The 23,014-nt window shown below is 41.5% G+C and overlaps 2 protein-coding genes across 4 annotated transcripts in view; one reads left to right on the top strand and one right to left on the bottom strand.

Annotated features, from left to right (window-relative positions):
- The first annotated feature begins 3,959 nt into the window (after nt 1-3,959).
- GORASP1 (golgi reassembly stacking protein 1) lies at nt 3,960-10,914 on the top strand. The gene is made up of 8 exons (XM_084280176.1): nt 3,960-4,035; nt 5,030-5,233; nt 5,830-5,916; nt 6,262-6,392; nt 6,922-7,063; nt 7,674-7,818; nt 8,148-8,303; nt 8,999-10,914. The coding sequence occupies exons 2-8, from the start codon at nt 5,045-5,047 to the stop codon at nt 9,274-9,276; spliced, it is 1,128 nt and encodes a 375-aa protein (XP_084136302.1). The 5' UTR covers nt 3,960-4,035; nt 5,030-5,044; the 3' UTR covers nt 9,277-10,914.
- Nucleotides 10,915-12,687: 1,773 nt separating this feature from the next.
- Nucleotides 12,688-23,014, bottom strand: part of WDR48 (WD repeat domain 48) — a gene marked incomplete at its 5' end in the record, with an annotated part of 29,210 nt that continues 18,883 nt past the window's right edge. For all 3 annotated transcript variants that reach the window (XM_084280396.1, XM_084280394.1, XM_084280395.1), the window contains 8 exons: nt 12,688-13,462; nt 14,250-14,442; nt 15,334-15,410; nt 15,982-16,069; nt 17,013-17,118; nt 19,923-20,018; nt 20,553-20,649; nt 21,027-21,134. In XM_084280396.1, coding sequence (XP_084136522.1) covers nt 13,367-13,462; nt 14,250-14,442; nt 15,334-15,410; nt 15,982-16,069; nt 17,013-17,118; nt 19,923-20,018; nt 20,553-20,649; nt 21,027-21,134 — 861 coding nt within the window. In that variant the 3' untranslated portion in view covers nt 12,688-13,366. The remainder of the gene's footprint in view (nt 13,463-14,249; nt 14,443-15,333; nt 15,411-15,981; nt 16,070-17,012; nt 17,119-19,922; nt 20,019-20,552; nt 20,650-21,026; nt 21,135-23,014) is intronic.

Below are 23,014 nucleotides of genomic sequence, written 5' to 3'. Positions count from 1 at the left end.
TAGTCGCAGAAGAGTGGTCCAGGGCAGATTAGAGTTTTTCCATAATTCTAACGACAACAACTCTATTTTTGGTACTATTTTAATTAGCAAATTAGACAAAATATTACTTAGAGATTGATATTAGGGCTACTGTAAATGATATTTCCCTCAGTCTCAGAGCCTTCAGATGGTTTCAGCTCAGAAAACACCTTTTGCTGTATTGGTTTCTGTGTAATGATTGAATCCTCTGATTCTTCTTCAGTGAACTTGCCCACTCAGGGAATAAACTCTTGGCATCACAATCTTTTGTGGCTGAGAGAGCCAATGGGATCCTGGCGTGCATCAAAAGGAGTGTGGCCAGCAGGTTAAAAGAGGTGATCCTCCCCCTCTACTCTGCCCTGGTCAGGCCCCACCTGGAGTATTGGGTCCAGTTATGGGCTCCCAGGTATAAAAAAGACAGGGATCTCCTGGAGAGAGTCCAGTGGAGGGCTATGGAGATGATTAAGGGCCTGGAGCATCTCTCCTATTAGGAAAGGCTGAGTGAGCTGGGGCTGTTCAGCCTTGAGAAAAGAAGACCCAGAGGGGATCGTATGAATGTTTATAAGTGTCTGAAGTGTGGGACACAGGGGGAAATAGCCAGTCTCTTCTCAGTGTCTGTGGGGACAGGACAAGGGGCAATGGCCTCAAGTTGGAGCACAGGAAGTTCCACACCAACATGTGGAAGAACTTTTTCCCAGTGAGGGTGACAGAGCCCTGGGACAGGCTGCCCAGGGGGTGTGGAGTCTCCTTCTCTGGAGATATTCCAGCCCCATCTGGACGCCTCCCTGTGCGACCTGTCCAAGGGAGCTGCTTTGTCAGGGGGGTTGGACTCGATGATCTCTGGAGGTCCCTTTACACCCCTAGGATGCTGTGACTCTGTGACCCGTGCTGGGTGCTGGCTGGGCTGGGCCAGGCGGCACCCCGAGCTCTACTTCAAGCACAGACAGCTCAGGGGACACCTCAACTGCCCGTCGGCTTCCCTTCCCTTCTTCCCTTCCCGGGATCGGCGCCTGGCCCTCTGCCCCTCTCCGAGGAGCCTCGAGGAGCCGCAGCCCGCCTAGGAGCCGCCACAGACCCCCCGCAGGCCGCTCGAACCCCGGCCCGACTCGGCGTGACCCAGCGAGCCCCGCAGGCTCCGCCCCCCTCAGCGCCGCCCCACGGTCGCCCAGAGAGCGTGGCCGCGCAGAAAGCCCCGCCGCTCGCGCCCCGCCCTCCCGCAGCAACGCCTCGCTTTACCCCGCCCCCTCCCGGTCGCTAAGGGCGTCACGTGTGACGCGCCCGCCAGGGAGCAGAGCGGAGCGGGGTTCCTGTTCGCTTCCGCCGCGCGGGGGTGCTGCGCTCGGCGCTCGGCTGCTCGGGCCTGCGCCGGCCTGGGCTGGGGGAGCGGTGGGAGGGTGATGCTGGCTGCCGCCTGAGGCTCCCGTTCCGGCGGGCATGGGGCTGGGATCGAGCTCCGAGGTCCCCGACGGCGGCGCCGAGGGATTCCACGTACATGGGGTGAGGAGGCGGCCGCCGCCGGGCCCGCGGGGGAGGGTTCCGCGGGGGCAGCGAGGGCCGTGAGGGGCGGCGGGGGCTGAGGCGGGACCCGGCGGGACGCTTCTCCCCTGCTGCCCGCCGTGGCTCAGGGAGGCAGAACCCGGCGTGGGAGAGGGCGCCGGGCTGGGAGCGGCGGGTCTGCGGCCGCGATCTCCCTGCCGTCCCCACCTGCCGGCTCCTTCCCGGGAACTGCCACGATGGCAGGGGAGGGGCGGCCGCACCGCGCCCGGTAGGCAGCGGGTACCCGCCCCGGCGGCTTCGGCGGGCTCGGGGGCTCGGCCTGCGATGCCTTGGCTGCTGGACAGCCGAGGGCTGCCTTTAATGCCTTTAATGTCTCTTGCGAGGAATCTGGAGTAGTTTAAGAGCATTATAGCCCTCCCTCCTGCCCTCCTCCGGGTTCACAGAATCGTAGGGGTTGGAAGGGCCCTCGAGAGATCACGGGGTCCAACCCCCCTGCCAAAGCATCTCGGCTGGGAGTTAGTGACTGCTCCGGCCAGTGCTGTCCCGAGGGGATGCAGCCCACAGTGCTCTGGGTAGATGCACATTTGCTGTAGCTCCTCAGCCTGGCAAGTTGCAGGCACGTTTGTTTAAATGGATGGCGTGGAGCTCAAGGACAGGCAGAGGTACTGCCGGTAAGTTAACAGCTGCTGCCCATTTAGTTGGTGGTCCTCCTCCCTGAAACACGAGTGGAACGTCGCTGCCACAATTCCAATTTCCAATTCATCAGCCGTGTGTGTTTCTCAGCATCACGAGGTGTGTTGAGGGTGCTGGTGCTTCAGTCTCCTTACCAGAGTGAACTCCTTCAGGAATGGGCTGCACATGGAGTGTCTCCTCCTTTGGTGTGAAGTGCAGGACAGTGTCAGTTGTTGGTACCAAAGGATGGTTTTGGGGACCTGCAATATACAGGACACAAACTACATTTCTTTTTTCTCCAGGGCCTTCGTGCAGCTTGTAATACGGTTTCAGTTTGAAAACTCAGTGCTGGAGGTTGTGTATGGCTTTTAGTCATATGAACAAGCTCTGTAATAATTCCCATAGACTTCTTTTTGTGTGCATTTTCATCCTTGTCCTTGTGTTACGTGACAGCTTCATTGTAAAGCTCCTTGAGTGTTATTTAGAATTCGGATATAGGATGAATTCTTCTTAACCTTCAGCTTGGTTTGCTATAACCTGGCTGTTTGCTTTTGGTACAATGTCAGGTTGTGATGAAAGCGAATGCTTCTGTTGTGGTTACAGTGGTCAGCCTTGACTGTTTAATAGTAAAGATTTTATTTTATTTTATTTTATTTTATTTTATTTTATTTTATTTTATTTTATTTTATTTTATTTTATTTTTTGCTTTAAAAAAAAGTAACCATGCTATTACTTATGTATGTTTTATAAATTTATAAATTGCATAGACAGTTATGCCAGCAAAAGCCCCAACACCCACATAACTTCATTTAAAATAAACCTAGTGGTTTGGTAACACAAGATGAAATACAAGGTGTAGCAGTTTTAGCTTGTCTAGCTGTGAACATTTTAGCTTAGATAATGCACAGGTTCTAATGTAGCACTTAAATTGCGGGGTGGCTTTCAGAAGTCAGATACATTGCAGGATATAAGCTGGGCTGTTGAGTTCACACCAAGTGTAGTCATGAGCAGCATGAGCTGTTGGCATGTTTGCAGTGGCTCCCTTAACAATACATTGCTTTGTTAATATACCTTGGAGTGGGTATACTCTGATGCACTCTGTGGATATCAAGTTCTGTGTAACTTCTGATTATTTTTTTTTGCCTGGTGTGAATGCTTTTTAATAGCTATTTTCCATACTTAGTTACATCTGCTTTACAATAACTTGCTTATAATGAGATTGAGATGTTGCAGCTCTTATGAATCTTTTGTAAGTGGTGACAATCCTCTTGACTGGTACTTGTGGCTAGCTCTGCGTTTGTAACCGCCTCTCTCAAGTGTCCCTATCCTAATGGGCTGCAAATTGTAGGAACCTAATAGTAAACTGTGTTAATGTAATAAAAAAAGAAGTTTGTGGTGCAGCTGGGGACTCTGAATGTGCTCAAGCTGTTTGTAGCATACAAGAAAATCCTGAAGCAGCACTTTGAAAATTTAAGTCCTTTTCCAAAGTCCTCAATATTTAACAGTTCCATGCTGCCCACTCTGTGCCACAATACTAGCCTTGCGTGGGGTTTGGTAGCTGCTTTTTACAGCTTAATTAGGACACTGGTTGTTTGTGGTTCTGTAAAAACAAGTTCACAGTTGTGGACTGCTTCTGAGGTCTGTCGTTTGATATCTCATCTCTGGGTCAAATCAAAAGTCAATATTGAATCAAGTGTAAAGATTAACATTGCCACCCAACATAGGCAGAGAACTGTGTATAATAAAAATAAAATGTGTGTTTTGTAGGTTCAGGAAAACTCCCCAGCTCAACAAGGAGGACTGGAACCTTTCTTTGATTTCATCATTGCAATAGGACACACACGGCTTGTAAGCCTCAAATGATCTTTACCTTTTCTCCCCTGCGTGGAATACGGGTGTTGTAATGATGACAGGTAGAAGCCAGAGCTGTCACAGTAACAAAAGCTTTTCATATTGGACATGGTATATGGTGTTAACAAGGTAAAGTAAGTAAAACTTGGTGGTGGTCAAAGTCCTCTCTGGCTGGATCCAAATTTGAAGCAAGTCTTTTTTGTGCCTTTAGTCACCTTAACCTCTTAACAGATTAACACAGTGTTCTTTATATAACTCATTCTTGCATATTTTCAGCTGCAAGGTGTATGTTGAACCTGGTGAGTCAGTGGTAAGAGCTCAACATTTGTTTAAACAAACTTACTTCAACATTTGATAAAGCATGAAAAAGAATAATGGCCTCTTGGCTTATACATAAGGCTGGGAACACAGTTCCTGTATGATGGGGAGTTAGGAAAGAAGAGGTTTGGTTTGGCTTGGTGTGGTTTTTTGATTGAAAAGGCTCCCAGCTTTGGCTGTATGCTTCACCCTAGCTACATATCAGGTGAATTCATTGTTTGTCTTGCTTTTATTAGTGAAGGTGTCTTTCTGGAAATAATAATTGTAATTGTGGAAGATCACAGTCAATCTTTTGACGTGACTGAAATAGCAGTAGTTCTCTAACCTGCTCCCCCATAGTCTGTCCTTTCACAGTCACTCTGCAGTGTCTTTGAAGGGTTATCAAGTACGGACTGACTGTGAAGTGAAATGCTGCTGCATGTTGTTACGACTACGTAGTTGAGGTGTAACACTGCTGGTGTTAATAAATAGCCTTTATGAAGAACAGGAATGTGAGTGGTGGAGTAACAGTAATTACTTATATAAAGGGTCGTGAGCTGACACTACTGGTTTCTTTCTAATAAAAGAAAACTGAACTGCTGGAAGTGATTGTGAAACACTGAGCCTAAAATGATGGTTTTGGTTCTTTGTATTCAGCTAGAAATAACATTAACTATATCTCTGTGTTCTACAGAATAAGGAAAACAACATGCTGAAAGATCTCCTGAAGGCAAATGCTGAAAAGGCAGTGAAGCTGGAGGTGTATAATATCAAAACAATGAAAATAAGAGAAGTGGAGGTGATCCCCAGTAACATGTGGGGAGGACAAGGTCTTCTTGGAGCCAGTGTGAGGTTCTGCAGTTTCCAGGGAGCCAATGAGCACGTGTGGCACGTTTTGGTGAGACAGAATTCCTCAGTAGCTTGTTAGTGCTTTTAAACAACCAACCTTTTTTTAAAGTGTAATGTTTAGAAGTAATTTGTACGTAGAAGTACAATGCTGAAGACGCACAGAGGAAAAGAATGCAGCATTCAAAGTTTGAGATATTTGAAGAGGGAGAAGTAGGGGCTGGTTGTTAGTACTGAGCAGTGTGTGATGGGGAGGAGAGCTGTTATGTTAAAGAATCATTGGCAAAAGCAAAAAGGTGCTGGCTCAATAGGTGTCTCTGTGTTGGTGAAACTTCATCAAAGTAACATTAATGTTGCAAAAAGCACCAAAAAATATTTTAAAATTAAGAGGGAGAATTGAAAGAGTAAAAGAGCCCAGGAAAAACAGACCTCTTCTTGGTATGTTGTTAGCTGTTTAAATAAATGCAGCTTAACATCTTCACACCATCTTGTTGTGAACTGGTGGTATCTTGGTCTTCTTACCCAGCATGTTTTGCAACGTCACACCTAGATGTAGGCTGTTTACTGGTTAAAATAGTTCTTCCTTTTGTTGTTGGAGTGAAGTTTATCCCACTGTGAGTGCAGGTGATGCATGTCATTCTTTCACAGGATGTTGAACCTGCATCTCCTGCAGCTGTAGCTGGTCTCCAGCCATACACTGACTACATTGTTGGATCTGATCAGATTCTTCAGGAGGTAGGGCGCCTGTTCCTTCACGTGGTGATCGTCTCCATGCATGTTGTAGGGTTTGTTGTTAGCAAGACATAATTGCATGTACATTAAATGTACAGGGATGGGTTTTTTGGCTTTTGACAGTTAGGAAAGGTACTTTATGCTTGAGGTAAATGTTACCTTCTTTTAAATGTGGCAATAAAAGATTGTCCCAAAGATCAGGCTACACTAGTGAGTTTTGGTATGCCTTTGGGTTTATAATATCTCATGCTGAAGTAAATAACTGCATAAAATACTAAGCTGCTTCCAGCTCCTTGTGTGAAACATTTGAGTTGAATTACTATTCTTTTCATTGTTTTCTTTCCTTAGTCAGAGGATTTCTTTTCGCTGATCGAATCCCATGAGGGAAAACCGCTGAAGCTGATGGTTTATAACACTGAAGCAGATTCCATTCGAGAGGTAGTTGTGACTCCCAATGGAGCTTGGGGTGGAGAAGGAAGGTACTGATCTCCGGACAGTCACTGGCTGCTGACAGGTTATATACTCACTGTAAATGAGCTCCTGTTAAGAGTATTATTTTTGTTACTTTTCTGTTTTCAGATTAAGCCTTGTTTCCTTACACTTGTCACACAAAACTGTTCATCTTTCCATGAAAAAAAATAGCTTAGAACTAGGAATTGAGTATGTGCTGGATCTGATCCTGTGTGAGGTGAAGCTAGTAGCAAAACCCATGTTGAGTTCCAGTAGCAGATTCACTAGCCATGTTCTCACAGTCAAACACTTGGTTAAAGCAAGATCAAAATCCAAATTGGGTCAGATTTATATGTTTGCAAAACATACAGAATAATCAGGTGAAAGCTAAGCTATGTATGTGTAAATGTGAATTGCAGAGTGCTCCTTGAGTACTGTAAGGGAAATGATTCTTGCAGGTAGGTGTTTCTTGTTCTAAAGAGTCCAACTATGAAACACTTACTAGCTGTGTTAAGAACAACTCTTTTTTTCAAGTCATGTTTAACTTTTCTTGTACAGTTTAGGATGTGGTATTGGATATGGCTATCTGCACAGAATTCCAACACAGTCTGTGGTATCAAAGAAAAAGCCAGAAAGCAAACCACCTTCACCCTCACCAGAAGCTGCAACTCCTGTACCATCTACTAATGGTTACACAGAGGTATGTAGGAAATCAGTTGTGTTCTCTGGTGTCTCTACGTGTTGGAGCATTCACAGTACAGTATATTTGAGTACAGCATACAGTTTTGCTTGAACAAAATAGTTAGGTGAGGGGGAAGTGATTGCTGATGCTGCTGAGCAGATGCCAGGAAGGGTAGCATGGGTGAGAAACTCTGCTTTCTTTGCTGAACCTTTTATTTCCTCAAACTTTTCATTGGTATTCTTCTATACCCCTCACTGTATTTGGGTGTAATTATGTGTATTTCGATTACTCTTTCACTGGTAGAAATTTTTGCTGGGTATTTTCATGCAGTTTTGAAGACTTGCAGCTCTACCAGCCAATGAAAACAATGTCAGAAGAATACCTGAAGAATTCCCACTAGGAAATAAAATGCACCTACAAGAATTAAGTATGGCCTGTTCTTCTAAGAATATACTGGTTTTAGGAGGCTGTATTGGAACATGCCTAAATCTTCCAGATTTGGCATCATAGTTTTTCTCTGAATCTGTGTACTTGGAGATTGAGGCAGAAGGCTTTTGGAGGAAGGTCATCTTCAGGTGAAGCTTTCCATATAAAAAAGGTGCTTTTCCTTTGTGCTGTGTGATTCTAGACTCCGTTACTGGCACCTGCTTCTCAGAGTGACAGCTCTGAAATAGTTACAAACTTGGATCATTCTACGGATCAAGAAATGAGTGGTTACTCACCAGAAAGCTCGCTTTCTCCTCCTCCCCCTCTCCAGAGAGTTATGGATCCAGGTATATTTTCTTAGGTGTTTATTTTCAGCAATTCTTTAGAGGGCATCTAAATAAACTAAAAGTCTTCAGCAAGTTAAAGACTTAAATGCAGAACTGTGAGCATTGATTGTTGCTTTCCTTAACAGTTTTTGACTTCACTGGATTTCAGAGCTGTAGAGTTTGTGTGTGTGAGTTTAATGTTCTGCAGAAATCTTTTCACTGATGTCAGCTAACTTTTAGGTTAGCAGGGAGGGGGCTTTGTTGACTTCACTGTGGATAAAACATGTCTTTTTCAGTCTAGAATTTTGTGTTATAGCTGAAGTACTGTAATTATTTACTTCCTCCTTCAGGATTTCTAGATACATCTGGTATTTCATTTCCTGAACTCCCTGATTTAACAAAAGTGTCCACCATGACTTCACCTGCCTCCTTCAACATGCCAGCAGCAGATGCTGTAGTAGGCACTGAAAAGTTAATGTCAAACAATGAAGCTTCTGCTTACTTTGGTAAGTGCATTTAAGAGTTCCTTTGGGCCTCTGACCTGATTTCTGGCATGGCAACTTGTGCCTGCTCAACAGTATCATGTGCTTTAGAAATAAGCCCAATTTAGGAAAAAGCAGAAAGGGGGTTGGATAAAATGAGATGGAAAAAGTAGCACAAATCAGGTGCAGAAGAGGACAAAAACTAAATAGGCTTTCTTATAAGATGATGTAATGTGTCTTTTCTTTAAATGAAAATGTAGATGATCCAAATCAAGATGACCTTAAAAGTAGACATTTCTATAATCAGCATAAATCAGTGTTTGTACAGCAGGCTTGTTGAAAAGTGAAAACAAAATTGCAATCATCTTAATAGTGACTTTTATAGTTTAAAAAAACCCAAACCCATACAGCAAAGCCTTGCCATTATGGCTGCATTTTCTATTTAAAACCCAGAGCAGGTGTGAGTTGTAATGCAAAATGAACCATCCCCAGCATGAGAATACAGCAGTGGTTCAGGGTCTGTCAAAAACATCCTTGCACCATCAGATGTTCTGGATTTGGGGAGAACTGAGTAAACACAGACTGTGTATTTCACAGCTGTGAATCCAGCTGTGTGCCTGTGGGAGGTATCATATACAGGCTGACTTTTCCAGGTATGTGGAAGCAGAGACACTGTGTTAGCCTGACAGGGTTTTATATAAACTATTTCCATTTCCCAGAAGGTGCTGCAGCTTTGGATGCTGAAGATGTAACCATGCATTCTGAGGGCTCCATCAGGCAGCCCAGGTTGGATGACCTACTGCCTTCAGTTCCATCTTTACCTTCTTTTACTCTCCCCAATGAAATTTCTTCAGAAACAACACTAGGAACTGATCCTGATAACCAAGAAACAAAGCTCCCCTTAAGCAGTAATGAGAGCTCATTAACCACTACTCCAGTGACACCAGCTGAAGCAGCAGGCGAACAGAAGGAAGAAGCTGCACAAGACCAGGAGTGAAGTGGGTGCTGCTTTGGTTTACAGACTGTCCTGTGCTGTAATACTGCAGCTTGGATTATTTTTCTGATTGTGAAAGAATTACAGGTGTTCTATTTTGTTAGTGTAGACAATATGATAAGAAATTCTATGAAACACAGATCCTGTTGCCTTTTCCAATCATTGCTGAATCAGTTCAGACTTTGAATGTTGTCTAAAATCACCAACTTTGTGGATAAATTAATGCAGAAACAAGTTGGGGGACTGGCAAACTGTCAGTTTCCTGCATGTTTGCCTACAGCTGCTCCTGAATGTATTTATGAAGGCACTCTGCCTGAACAGTGCCACTTAATAATTAGTTTCTCAGTATGATTGGCATTAAAAAGTTAGGGATTTTGACTTGCTAGAAAGCTTTTCTAATGGTACAGTTCTTGGGACTTCAGGGCATTTCCTATCCTGAGGATACCTTTATTCCTTCTTTGGGCTCTGCAACCTCTTGTTTTAGAGTCCCTTGTCTGTAGCTGTTATTCATGTACCTTCTCTACAACTGTGTTTGCAGGAAAGGAGGTACTATGTGCTTTGAAGTTGCAATAGGACAGGTTGGGGGTGGGTCCTGTCATTGATTTTAGCTCTCCCAGGGATCAGGTGGTGGTCTCACATTAAAAAAAAAAAAAAAGGAAAATAATGATGGCTATTAAACACCTGAAATCAAAGATGATTTTTAAGTCAGGCCCATGTGTTTTGGGTGGGGTTGAATATATCTTGGTTTTCATAGTGAGAGAGAAATAACTTGGTTTGTGTAAAAATAAAGCACAACTCATTAGGTTTAAGACTTGCAGATGGAACATGCAAGTGCAGCAGCTATTGCTACTCCTGGCTTTGTTTTGGTTACACTGGTCTTCCAACAGCTTCTGAACATAGTAGTAAACATGAAATGAACAATGAAAGAAACATTGCTGTTCTCATATCCCCAGGATAGTGATTTATCATGGAATTTTGAACCTGCTGTTTAGGAGTAGCTTCACTAGAGCTGCTACAGTTACTGTGGTGAAAATCATCAGTGGTAGGGGTGGTTTTAAGCCAGGGTATGTTTATTTTAGCACAATATTGTCTAACATCCTTTTCTCTTACCCTGTTTCTACACTGGAGATACGTGAAATGAATGACGAGGCTGTAATCTAGTAACAGTGCAGATTGAGAAGCCTGGGTCATGCTGATTTGCCTGTCATGGCTCAGCTTCAGCAGAAGGGGGCAGACGAAGTTCCAACACAAGAGGGCTTCAGCTGCATGTACCTTGTCCTTTGTACCCCTTCATCTGTTCAGTCTTCAGTAGTTTTCACACAAAACTCAGTAGCTCTGACCCTTCTGCTTTAAACAAAGCATTAAGCCCCACCTGCAGGTAGTATTAAAAGATTTAGTAGAATTAAGAGATTTGAAGTTTAGTCTGCTAAATCACCTGTTAATAGTGAACAGATTCTTTATTATACTGCTAAAATCTCTCTTCCCCCAGCTGACTGTTACAAGGGTGAACAGCCAAACACTAAAAATACACATAATTTAAGCTGTGGGTTAAGTTTGTTTGGTTTTAGAACTTATCAGACATCTGACCCACTTGTTTTGTATCTCAAACAACAGTTCCTGTAATAAATGGCTTAATGCTTATGGCAGTCTCTGTCCAGCCTACTTGGTGTTAATTGCATCTGGGGGGGGGGTGGGTGGGCTGGGTTATATCCATGAAGACTTAATTATTATTTGATAAGATCCAAGTGAAAGCAGCTGGATCCAGAGAGGATCCATCCAGGAGCCACTGACCTCCTACCCTGCCTTCCTGCTGCTGCTCTGCAGGGAGAGGGGGAGACAGTTCATGTTGATGGCTGTGGAAGAGGGAGCTGGTTTTGAGTGAAACAGCCCAACTAGTCCACTTCTCCATTTGTGATTGAAACCAAAAAGGCCAAACTGCAGTCAGACAGACACTGTCTCCAGCAAAGCAGGAGAGCTCTGTGTCCAGCACTGCCCTTGCTTCAGCTGTTCCATTCCTCCAGGCCTCAATGAACCCTGAAGCTCTCTGCAAAACAACTGCTTGGTGGCAACAGGCCAAGCTCTAAAAAAGAAAATCACATAATTGATCCAATACACAAAACAACTGGAAAACACTTTAACTAAAGCCTTTTATTCTATACAACTGTGGAACATCATTTACCCTTCTGGCATTGCAGACTCTTCTGTCAATCTTTCCTGAAACTGTGTTTTGGGATGGTTTGAGGGGAAAAAAAAACCCCAACAACAAACAAAAAACCCCCACCCCACGAAGAAAAATTACAACCTTGGCTGATTTCAAACAAAATTACTGGGAACAATTCCAATGTACACATAGGGACAGCAAGACAACCAGGAAAAAAACCCCAAAGCAAACAATGCCTATTGGAACAAGTGTAGCCCCTTGCTATTAATAAATACAAGTCAGGACAATTTATCAATAAAAGTTACAGTTCTGTTTAACCATTTAACTCACAAGTATCACTAAAAATGTGCAATTATAGCACAGCTGTGTCAAACTGAGCATCCACAGAAGTGGGGATTAAAAACTCAAACTGACTCTCAAGAGACAGGGGAAAGACCTGCTGGCTTTGCTCTGCACCATGTTTTTTAAGCACTGAGTTTGTTTAGCTGGGTTAAGAGTGCAGAAGGTAATGATTTGATTTGACTAATTTTGTTTCAAATAAATTATGATGAAAAATATTTTATGTTTTTGTTTGACCAATACAATCCCAGTAATATAATTTACTGGGACTTTCTTTAGGCCTCAACCTAAATCTTGATAGCAAGATACAGGAAGGGAAGAGCATAGAGTCTCCTGAAGAGACTTGAGTAATATACTGCCCTTTGAAGGCACTTGTGCTTCTGCTTCAGACAAGAGTCATTTTCATATGATTTCTTTATGAGGATTTATAATTTACTCTGGGTACAAACAGTTTTTGGGGAGAGCCCTACATTTTCTCACAGAAAGTTGAAATGCCTTTACCCCCTCCCCCCAATAAGTTAAACTCTATAAAAGACTACTATGAGTCTATGACAGTCACAGATTTTTAGTAATAACAGTGAAAAGAAGATCCACATAAATCTCTAACAAAAGAACAACTGCATATAAAACATCAGAAAAGAAGAGTAAGTATTTTTATATCATGAGTATGAAATCTGCTGAGAAGTTTCTAAAGTTTAACATTAAACATAGGAAATTATTTTCAGAATGGTCTGAAGTTTTACCAAAATGTCCCATAGTTTTGGAGCACAGTTACCAAAAATTAGACTACTGTGTCTTTAGAATGGCCAGGACACAGCATAGGAAGTAGTTACATATATTTAAGAGAAAAAAAATAAATCTCCTTAAGCTGCTGCAAAGCACATTCACTATTATGATGCACAGCATCACTGGACTGACCCCTCTACAAAATTTATCTAGTGTTCTTACTCTGCACATCAACAGCTCTCTACAGCAACAACTGAGTTGCAATAATAAAACAAGCCAAATGTTAACCCCTCATTTGCAATTAATGGGCCGATTCTTTCAAGTAGGTGATTCCTATTTTCTGCTGTTTTTCTAATTTAAGTGGTAGACATGTTTGAGTAATCTGTGAGAAATCATTGTGGGAACTTTATGAATGGAATGTACTAAACTACCTTGGTGTGCAGTTCTGAATTACACTGTGAACGCAGCGGCTACCGTGGCCAAAACAGTTTCATATCAAGCACAAGCAGATGAGGATATTATGTTCTGGAAAAAAAAAAAAACAACAAAAAAAGCAAAAAGGAGGAAGCAAAAGTCTGCACTGGATTATCATCCATTCTCTGTACACCTCACACAACACGAGTCACTCAGGGGCTTCCCATCTCATTGGCTGAGACAAGGACAGACTTTAGTTTAAGTCATAAAGATTTTTTTTCCTCTATATTACAGATCTATTAGTCACTTCAGTTAAATGTATACTTCCCCTCCATACTGAGTCATTAGAAGTCTCATCTACCTTAGGGGTTCAGTGGGCTTCTATAGTACTATTCTTGGAACCAGTACAGTATGGTCAAGTAAATAAGTAACCACTTGGGTCCACCACTCCCTTCACGTTGATTTCTGGCGATAATGAAGCGTCAGATCCCCACCACTCTTCCAGATGAAGTGCTTTACAGTTCGAAGGTCCATGTTCGGATCCAAAACCTAAACCAGTAAGAATTCACCTTTTAGTCCATAAATCTACAAGTTGGTCAAAAATTCAAAGCTGAAACACTCTGGTTGGGCAAAACAATCCTCTGGGTGAAGTGGCATCAAAGATGAACCACACAAAAGCTCAATTTTCAACCAGGAAGTAAGCCTGACTTATTACCTGTTTCTTCTCCAAAGTAACATGTGATAGGACAAGATGAAATGGCCTCATGTTCTGCCAGGAAAATTTTCATTGGTATTAGGAAAAATTTCTTCCCCAAAAGGGTTGTCAGTCACTAGAACAGCCTGCCCAAGGAAGTGATTGAGTCACCATCTCTGGAGGCACTTAAAGGAGATGCAGTGCTCAGGGACAGGCAGTGCTGACTTTACAGTTGGACTCCATGACCTTAAAGGTCCTTTCCAACCTAAAGGATTCTATGATTACTAAAATATTTTACCACTGTAATATGTAACTTCATCTTACAACCACCATCTCAATATTTAATCTTGAAGGACTTACTAAACTTACTAGACAATACATGATTTTGGGCCAACTGTAAACCCCACTAGAACTGTAGAATTAAAAACATTCAAAAAATGCTACAAACGAAGATCTGGGATTGTATCAAATCCATTTGTTGAATACAGGCTCCTAATCACACCAAATTAAACAGGCATGCTATAAACATTTTTTATTCAGCTATCCACAGCCATCTGAACTTACTCAATATTCAGAAATTTATAGCCAATTCAATGCTGGACATTGTTCTTGTTCACAGGCTAAAATGCCCAACTGACTTACCTGGTCCTGGCACAGAAGTTCAATCTTCTCCTCTGCTAGCACAGCAATGTCCTCCTCCTTTTCTTGTTCTCCTGCTTTTTCATTATTGGAAGAACTAGTTGTCTGAGACTCATTATCCAAGTTTATGATTTTCTCATACACGTGCTCCATCACTTTCCTCACCTGAAGCATATCACTTGCTGACAGTCGGTCTCTATATAAGGTAAGCAAAGTTTAGGAAAAAGCCTGAGAAGGTGCATTTCTTATCTTCAAAATACCTTAATTTGCAGGAAACTATGCAAGCTCTTAATATAAGAAGTTGAGTAGTAACTGATCAGGACCATCCAGAAATTGTTCAAAGATTCAGAGAGCAGAAGGGACACAGAAAAATGTTAAGATATACAAAAGACCAAATTATAATCAAGGCTTAGATGCAGAGTATTGTACACAACCCTCATTGTTTCAGTAGAAAGGGGATTAGTAAGAGGACAGATGAGATGGGAGTAATAAAAGCACTAAGTCAGAAGATGCTCTTCACCCTGTGACATTAACAGAAGGGCTTTCTGGAGTAACAAGCAGCTGCAATTTTTCCATAAAGTACACAAAAGAATCTCTTCAGAAACTGTAAAGAATTCAACTAGACTTCAAGAGGAACTAGGCATTTGTGGAAAACACCCTTCTCATGCAACATTTCTGGGTAAGCAAGCTGTCTCCAGCACTGAGTTCCTACCTGAGGCCCTGCATTGATTTCTAACCTATACAGCTCCCAGTTACAGCTAAATGCAATGGGCAGGTGTATATATATATATATATATATATATAAAGTGCCTATCACCCTACTGATAAACATGCTTTGGAACCACTCTGATGGCAGAGGAGTCAGCCTGTCACTACCTCAGCACTGCTTCTCCCAACCAATTTAAGAACAAAGAAAAGGCCACAAGACATTCCCTACACTCAGGTTTTGTACCTTTTCCTTTAAAAAAAGCTACTGTTCATCATGGTCAAAAATGGGAAACATTCTCTCTTTATAGCTGTATAAATATATCTATTTTATTAAAGAGAATAATAATAGTAAATAAAACCACAAACATGCATTACTTACTTTTTTAGAGTTTTTGCCCCTGATGATGAATGAGGTTGGAGGTAGAAGGGAATCTTATTGAATTTGGGCATATTTTTCTAGAAGGAAACAAATTGGAAAAGCATTAACTTAAGATGAACTGTTATCTACTCCTAATTCTACCAGCTGGTATGTGAAGTATATTCTGCTCCTAATTATCAAAACCCAAGAATCTTAATCAAAATAAACACCACAGCCAGCTTCCCAATTACTCATACTCCTGAGATGCTTCAATCTAGATGATGGACATACTGTAGCTAATGTTCAAATAGAAATTATCACTTATTTCAAAGGAAATTAGATAGTATCAAAAGACTGCAGCAGTATGAAGAGTATTATCTGTTCCTGAGCTTCACACTTGATAAGGATACCAATTATGTGCAGTGCTTTGAATTCTTTTTAAGACTTTCTGGCAAAAGAAAGTGAGGAAAAATACCTACATACTGGACATATCAAAGAATCATGAATCCCAAAGGGTCTTGAATATAAACCTTGAGACCACTTACTTTAAATGCCAACAGAGTAAGAATTTGAAGTGTCATTTCAGATTCTGTACAGTTTAAAAAAATGTAGTTCACTCAAAAAAAAGAAAATCAACAGAGATACAAAATCTCTACATGCAATACTTACATCCACAGTGATGTCAATTACCCATTGTGGCACAGTTTCATTAAGAAGCATAGATTCAGTTTCACCACCTGAATCCCGACATAATAACCTGAGACAGAGAAATAACCTTTGTGAATGAAAACAATTCTTGTAATGTGCATTAAAAGGCTTTCAGGAAACAACCTGTCCTTTAATGGGCAGGGAGCTTGAGTTTGGTTGGCTGGCTCTTCACATCATCATGCTTAGTGGGGAAGTGATTGCATATTTTCTATGAAGTCCAGAAAAAGTAGCTGCAGGAAGAAGACACAACCCTAAAGCAAAAACATGGAGGTGTCTCAGGAGACCCCAGGCTATGATACAGAGAAATTTGAAGCCAGGCATTCCCAGCCTGGGAAACAAAAACAACACGTCAGACATCCCCCAGCCCTCAAATTTAACATCCACTAAGTCAGTAAGTATTAAATGCTTCATGGTATCCAAAAGCTTGGCATTTGTTTTGCAGCACCGTTAAACTGTCTCTCACACAGCCTGTATCACAGGCTTTTCAATGCAGAATGGAAATAGAAGGGTCATCAACATATACACTTTACATTACAGAACCTGTGCTCCTACCTGCCAGAGCTCAGGACTTTCTAATGGGTCACCAACTATAATTTTGGGAGCAGAAGCCAACATTCTAGTGAGTAAGGTCTCTTGAGTCATTAATGCTCAAAGAGCATCACAACACACCCCTGAGAGAAGCTCTACAAGAATCTGAAGTAGCACAATTTCATTCTAAAACTAAGGTCAGTTAAGTGGTTTGCAGAAAAAGGGCACCCAAAGGGATCTCAAAGCTATGACATACAATTAAGAACATGAAACACCATCATAACACTCCACACCTTTTTGATGTTCAAACTCTCACACTCAGTTGGACAATGCAAAATTAGCATTAACAGCTGCTTATTTTGCCTGTCAAGGGAGTGTGTTGAGTTTACAGTACAAAAGGGCTGCAAGTATTATATTTGATAATATTTCTGCTTGCATGAAGGAAGCAAGTGTGTTTTTTATACCTGAACAAAGTGCGTCCTCCAGCCTCACCAAAAATAACTGGTGTATGTGGTGGCACTTGAAAGTATCCATTTCCTTTCTGGACTCTGTTCTCCTGCTCACCATTCACTGTTGAAAAAAAAATACACAACAGTAAGACTGCACTAGGCCTTAAAAATCAGGTATGAAGACCAAAAACTGTCTTCTCCACCTACAGCTAATGTGTTTGAAATGCATGCAATCATAAGCTTTATATAAAATAAGAAGTGTGTTGGAAGGAACACTAATGAGTAGTGAGATCAGCACCAGTTTGTGGAAGGTCTGTTTCAAAAGCCTTGAACAAAAGGGCAATAGAGCTTGAAGCAAAGGCTGATAACTAGTTACCTCTAGTTCCTTATCAGGAACAGTTCCCCCATAGCAGGGGGTTAGAATCAGATGATCTCAGGTCTCTTCCAACTCAAACCATTCTGTGGTTCTATGATTTTGAGTGTGTCAAACTGCACAATATCACAGAATCACAGGATAGGAGTTAGAAGGGACCTTGAAAGATCATCTAAGTGCATGCCTGCCCTCCACCTCCCTGCCAACAGAGCAGGATCACCTAAAACAGGAACACATCCAGGTGGGTTTGAATGTCCACAGAGGCAGAGACTCTACAACCTGTCTGGACAGCCTGTCCCAGTGCTCTGCCACCCTCACAGTGAAAAAGTTTTTCCTTATGTTCACATGGAACTTCCTCTGCTCCAGCTTGCACCCATTTCCCCTTGTCCTATCGCTGCCATCACTGAGAAGAGCCTGGCTCCATCCTCCTGATACTCTCCCTTTACATATTTGTAGATATTAATGAGGTCACCCCTCAGTCTCCAGGCTAAAGAGACCCATCTCCCTCAGCCTTTCCTCATAAGGAAGATGTTCCCCTACCTTAATATTAATAATTATATATTAACTTAATAATTTTAATATGAGAAACCAACTCAAGAGATTCCACTGAGATGAGACTATTTTCCCCCTGAAGAACACTGGCAGTACAGAACTCCACAGGATGTTAACTTTGCTCTTCTACCTGGATTTGCCAGACGTCAAAACAGTTTACTAGTAAAGCTCAGATTCAGATTTTCTTGAAGTCACTGCATTCTAATGTCTATTTAAGTTTGGCTAGTTATAGAAGTATGGTCATCAAACACTGAAGAACCTGATTCCACATCAGATGGTTAGGATACTATGAAAGAAAAATCATCAGTATTTATGCACATCGAGAGCAGAACTTCCAGTCATCATTCAAATATCTTGGAATACAACGTAGAAGTATTAAATGCCTTCCTGTCACTTCAAAATATCTTGATTACACTGCAGCATCTAATTACTTTATTTAAACAAGGTGTTGAATTCAAGCAATATAAGAAATTACAATGGCATAACTTAATGAGGTGAATTTTTTTGAGTCACCATCCTTGGATGTGTTTAAAACAAGGGTAGATGAGGTACTTAGGGATATGGTTTAGCATAGGATGGAAATGGTTGGACTTGATTTTAAAGGTCTTTCCCAACCTTGTGATTCTGTGAATAATGCCTTTGCTTTCTGACCAGCAACACACATAGTGAAAGAAAGGTCAAAAAATGGTGTTGAGCAAAGCAACCAAAAAAGAAAATCTATTCTCTGCTAGAGTGGATCAGTATGATACTGAAGTTAGAGCAAAAACCCCACAGTTTGAAAGACTTCTTTCTAACAGCCCTGTTAACAATTGGGAGGACCAATACTGTGCATAAATATACATATATGTATGTGCGTGTATATAAGTTCTTGTCTCTCTACACAAATTTCAGTGTCCAACAGGTACACATTCTCTTCTTAAGTCACAGTTCCCCATCAGTTTCTTAATTGTTATTTTGAAAGGGAAAACAAAGACTGATTCTGCAGCAAATAAGCCAAACATTCCATTCACATACAGCTTCTTCCAGAAATTAGTAGTGCAGCCTCATTGTTTTGACAACACAAAAGCCTGAGTTACATTTCTCATACACTGCCTGGCTCTCAAGCTGTAGTTTGCCAATACATAAAAGTACAGCAATCAGCAACTCTGTCCAGCAAAGCCTGCCAAGCCCTGTAACCCTCCACAGGCTCGTGTTTGAAGGAAGAAAGCAGCTACCTTTTGGCACAATCTCTGTCACAAAACAGCAAGATAACGCTGGACTTATGGTTTTCTTAATTGCATTATCTGTAGAAAGTAACTTCTTAATCACCAAAGACAAGCCTTTGCAGTCAACTCTGATCTGGGTTGAATTAGTCTCAAAATAATCCACTAACAGGAGTTTACAGTCTCTTATTTTGCCAAAATCAGGCAGCTTCTTAAAAAGCACAACTATGTGAAGTGTATCTCATGCCTGATTAGACTTCACGTTATTACCTTAAAACACCACATTATTACCTTAAAACACCACACTAAGTTGGTTTTGTACATACCCACCCTGTGTATTATTCTAATATCCACTGAAATTATGTTTTCCAATAAATCTTTCTTCTCTTTTTTATTGTTCATAATATCTAGAGGCAAACTGGAATTATATCAAGAGAAAACTGGCTAATGTCGAATAACTGAACTACTGCTCTTTGCTGTCATTATCTAGGCTATTTCTTTTCCAAGTGAAACCTTGGTTCTGCCAGTAATTGGGTTTCATCAAGGAATCATGTTTCTGTATCTTCAGAATCATCTATGCACCTACTTTTTTACATATTAGAGTTCTTAAGACTTGCTGACACTCAGAAGAAAGCAGCTACTCAGCAAATTTTGGTGTACAGCAAATTTAAAAAGCATTAAAAATAATGCACACAGAGGCAGTTACAAGACAGCAAATCAAGCTGTTTAAAGAAACAAATATAAACAAATAGAATGCATGAATAAAACCTGAAAAAAGGGAAATACTAAAACACCAACCATGATTTATTTCATTTTCTTCTTCATCCATTGGATTGATATGTGTTCTAGGCCAATACTCCAGAAGTGCTTGTAGCAGAAGCCCTCCAAGGTTTACTGCCAAGACACAGCAAGGTAGAACATCAGTTACATAAAAACCACCAGCATCACAATACACTAACATCTGACCCACAGCTGAAAGCTCTCCTGGATGTTTGAGTAGTTCTGTTCCCTAAGCAAACTATTCATGGGCAGAGAAATCTTCTTATCCCAATCTTGGAGCTGTATGTTACAGTCACTCAGAAAAAGCTGACTTTAGAATCACTACTGTTGGATCACTCACATGCTGTAACATTCTCTAGATTAGGTAATAGCTCCAGGTTTGGGAATATGACTCTTCTCCCTCTTTATTCCTCTTGCTTCTTGAGGATTCAAAGCAAGTTAAATAGACAACGTGAACATGACAGATGTTTCAGGAAAAAAGCAAACATCCTTACTGGAGAATTCTCCACTGAATTTACTCTCAAAAAATAAGCTCTACAGTCCAACCAGATACTGACACAAGTGGTACTGGAATACTCTGAAACATCAAGACTGGAATTTATGCTGCTTTTTTGTTTCAATAAAGCACTAATATTAGTTAAAACTTACATTTTGGATCAGAACCATCTGGACTACTAAACCCAGCATCCTTTGCTGAAACCCAGGCTGCAAAGCAGTCGCTTTCATCCAAAGTAATTGTCAACATCTGTCAGAAAAAGACCACCAGAATGAGGAATGCAAGCCTATACATTTGTTTTGTTCATGCTTAGCTAGAACACACACCAAAGAATTTCTAAAAGTGTGGCAGCACGCTCTGTTTACCAAACAGTATTAATTCGTAATTGGTATTGGTGGCTTTAAAGCAACTGTGCCATGAGGGGGGAAAATATATATATTAAAAATATCTGTTATTCAGGTCATTAAGAACTGAGATAAAATTTGCTGGTTTGCTTCAAAATATGTCTATAATCCATCAGATAAATTATGAGTTTTGAAGAATGATTACACTAAAACCTTTGTGAAGAAACACTGTATGAAAACATTTATTGCATTAGAACAAAAGATTTAGGAGTTGTAGCTCACCCCAGTTTTCAAGTCGACTGAGAACCAGTTTGGCACATACACCATTTTAAATCTCTTCTTAATTTCTTCTTCAAAATCTACTTTCCCAAGGTCTTCAACTTTACATGCCTGTACACAAAAAGAAATACACACGGTTTTAAATACTGAGTCCTGGATCATATCAACACCTCAAATCTCTAATGTGACTTTCATAAAAGCTTGGAATGATTACAGCCCATGATTTCTCCACGAGTGCCGTTAAAGGTTCATTTTCTTTCCCTCAAAAAACTGAAAAATAATTTATGTGGAAAGTAATTTTATTTTTTTAGGTACTGGCATCAAGCCAGAGGAACAGTATGGAAGTATTGCTTTCCCATTAATAAAAACCATTTTCCTATCACTGACAGCTGTCTTCTAGCACCCTCTGTCATTCTACCCACCAGTATATCAGTACCTTTCACTAAACACCAATATTTATTGGAAACCTAGCAATAAATTCAGCTGAATTACAGCAATGGGAACAGCAGCCAGTCAATTTGTGTGCAGATTCTTTCTTCCTGTTTACCTATCTGCTTTATTTTATACTATTAAAGTTTCTCAAGTAGGTCCATTAACATCCAAATTCTTGTAATCCACTTGCAGTCATCCTGAAACCCAAGTATGTGCTGTAGGCACTCTAAGGATTGTAACCTTGCAAGACTTATTTCCTCAAATTCCAAGAAAAGTTACAGGAAGGGAAGGACTGAAGAGGGTAGCTGCAGGTAAGAAAATCTCCCCCTTTTATTCCAGCATCCTCAGTAACTCCATCTTTAGAAGTGGGTATGAATTTAAGCATACCTAAGAGATGTTTCTGAAACCTTTACTAACAAAAGAGAAAGGGAATTGAATACAAGTACAAATGAACATCAGCATCTGACTTGGATCCTGAGATCTAATACCATGCTTAAACAGTGGACTCAATGATCCTTATGGGCCTCTTCCAACTCAGTATGTTCTATGATTCTATAGACTGCAAGAAGGAAAAGCTCATCACTTCTGCAGAAAAATAATCTTGGTAACTTCCAGTACAAACCCACACTCTCCCACGTAATTCCCTTCTTTCTCACTTCAGTCAGCATGCTGAGCATGCTTTACTGTTACTGAACCTTGGCTGGAGCACTGAACAGTTCAAGATGGAAAAAAAAGAAAGATTAAGAATTTCAAACAGGAAAAGATCATCTCACTGATCTTCTTTGCACTCTTCCCCCTCCTCTGTGCAATCACTGGGTAAAGCAAGACAAAGAAATACCATGCCAAGTCTCTCGTCTCACAGGAGCAAGTAACACTAGGTGGGAGCCATGCCTGCTCCTGCTAACATTCCTTCCAATCTTGCCTACTGTCTTGCCAACTAACAAGGGAAGAGGTGAGGTCAGGCTCCCAGAATAATCCACCAACTACTAATCAGCAGACTTGCTTTGGATCTGTGGGTCTGTAGCTGGATCTGGAGCACAGGCTTCCCTTTTGCAGGCTAAGCTCTGGAGTCCTCAGTACAAGTAGTACATGGAGCTGTTGGACTAAGTCCAGAGGAGGCCACAGAGATGATCCAAAGGCTGGAGCATCTCTGCAATAAAGACAGACTGGGAGAGTTGGCATTGTTCAGCCTGAAGAAGAGAAGGCTGCAATGAAACCTTCGAGCAGCCTGCCAGTACCTGAAGGGGCTACAGGAAAGCTGTGGAGGGACTGGTTACAGGAACAGGGAGTGACAGGACAAAGGGTTATGGCTTTATGCTGAAGGAGGAGAGATTTAGATTAGATATTAGGAAAAAATTACTCATCGTGAGGGTGATGAGGCCCTGGCACAGGGTGCCCAGAGAAGCTGTGGCTGCCTCTGGATCCCTGGCAGGGTTCAAGACCAGGCTGGATGGGGCTTTGGGCAACCTGGGCTGTCGAAGGGTGTCTCTGCCCATGGCAGTGGTGTGGGACTAGATGGGCTCTGAGGTCCTTTCCAACACAAAACATTTGATGGTTTT

This window comes from Gallinula chloropus (assembly GCF_964237585.1).
Source record: "Gallinula chloropus genome assembly, chromosome: 2".
Taxonomy (NCBI): Eukaryota; Metazoa; Chordata; class Aves; order Gruiformes; family Rallidae; genus Gallinula; species Gallinula chloropus.
Note: the sequence above shows the minus strand (reverse complement) of the source record. Positions and strands in the feature narration are given on the sequence as shown.

Coding starts and splice junctions, on each gene's coding strand:
- GORASP1 (XM_084280176.1), top strand. CDS start 5,045: ATGCTGAAAGATCTCCTGAAGGCAAATGCTGAAAAGGCAGTGAAGCTG. Junction 5,917..6,261: donor CTGATCAGATTCTTCAGGAG/GTAGGGCGCCTG, acceptor TTCTTTCCTTAG/TCAGAGGATTTCTTTTCGCT. Junction 8,304..8,998: donor TGAAGCTTCTGCTTACTTTG/GTAAGTGCATTT, acceptor TCCATTTCCCAG/AAGGTGCTGCAGCTTTGGAT.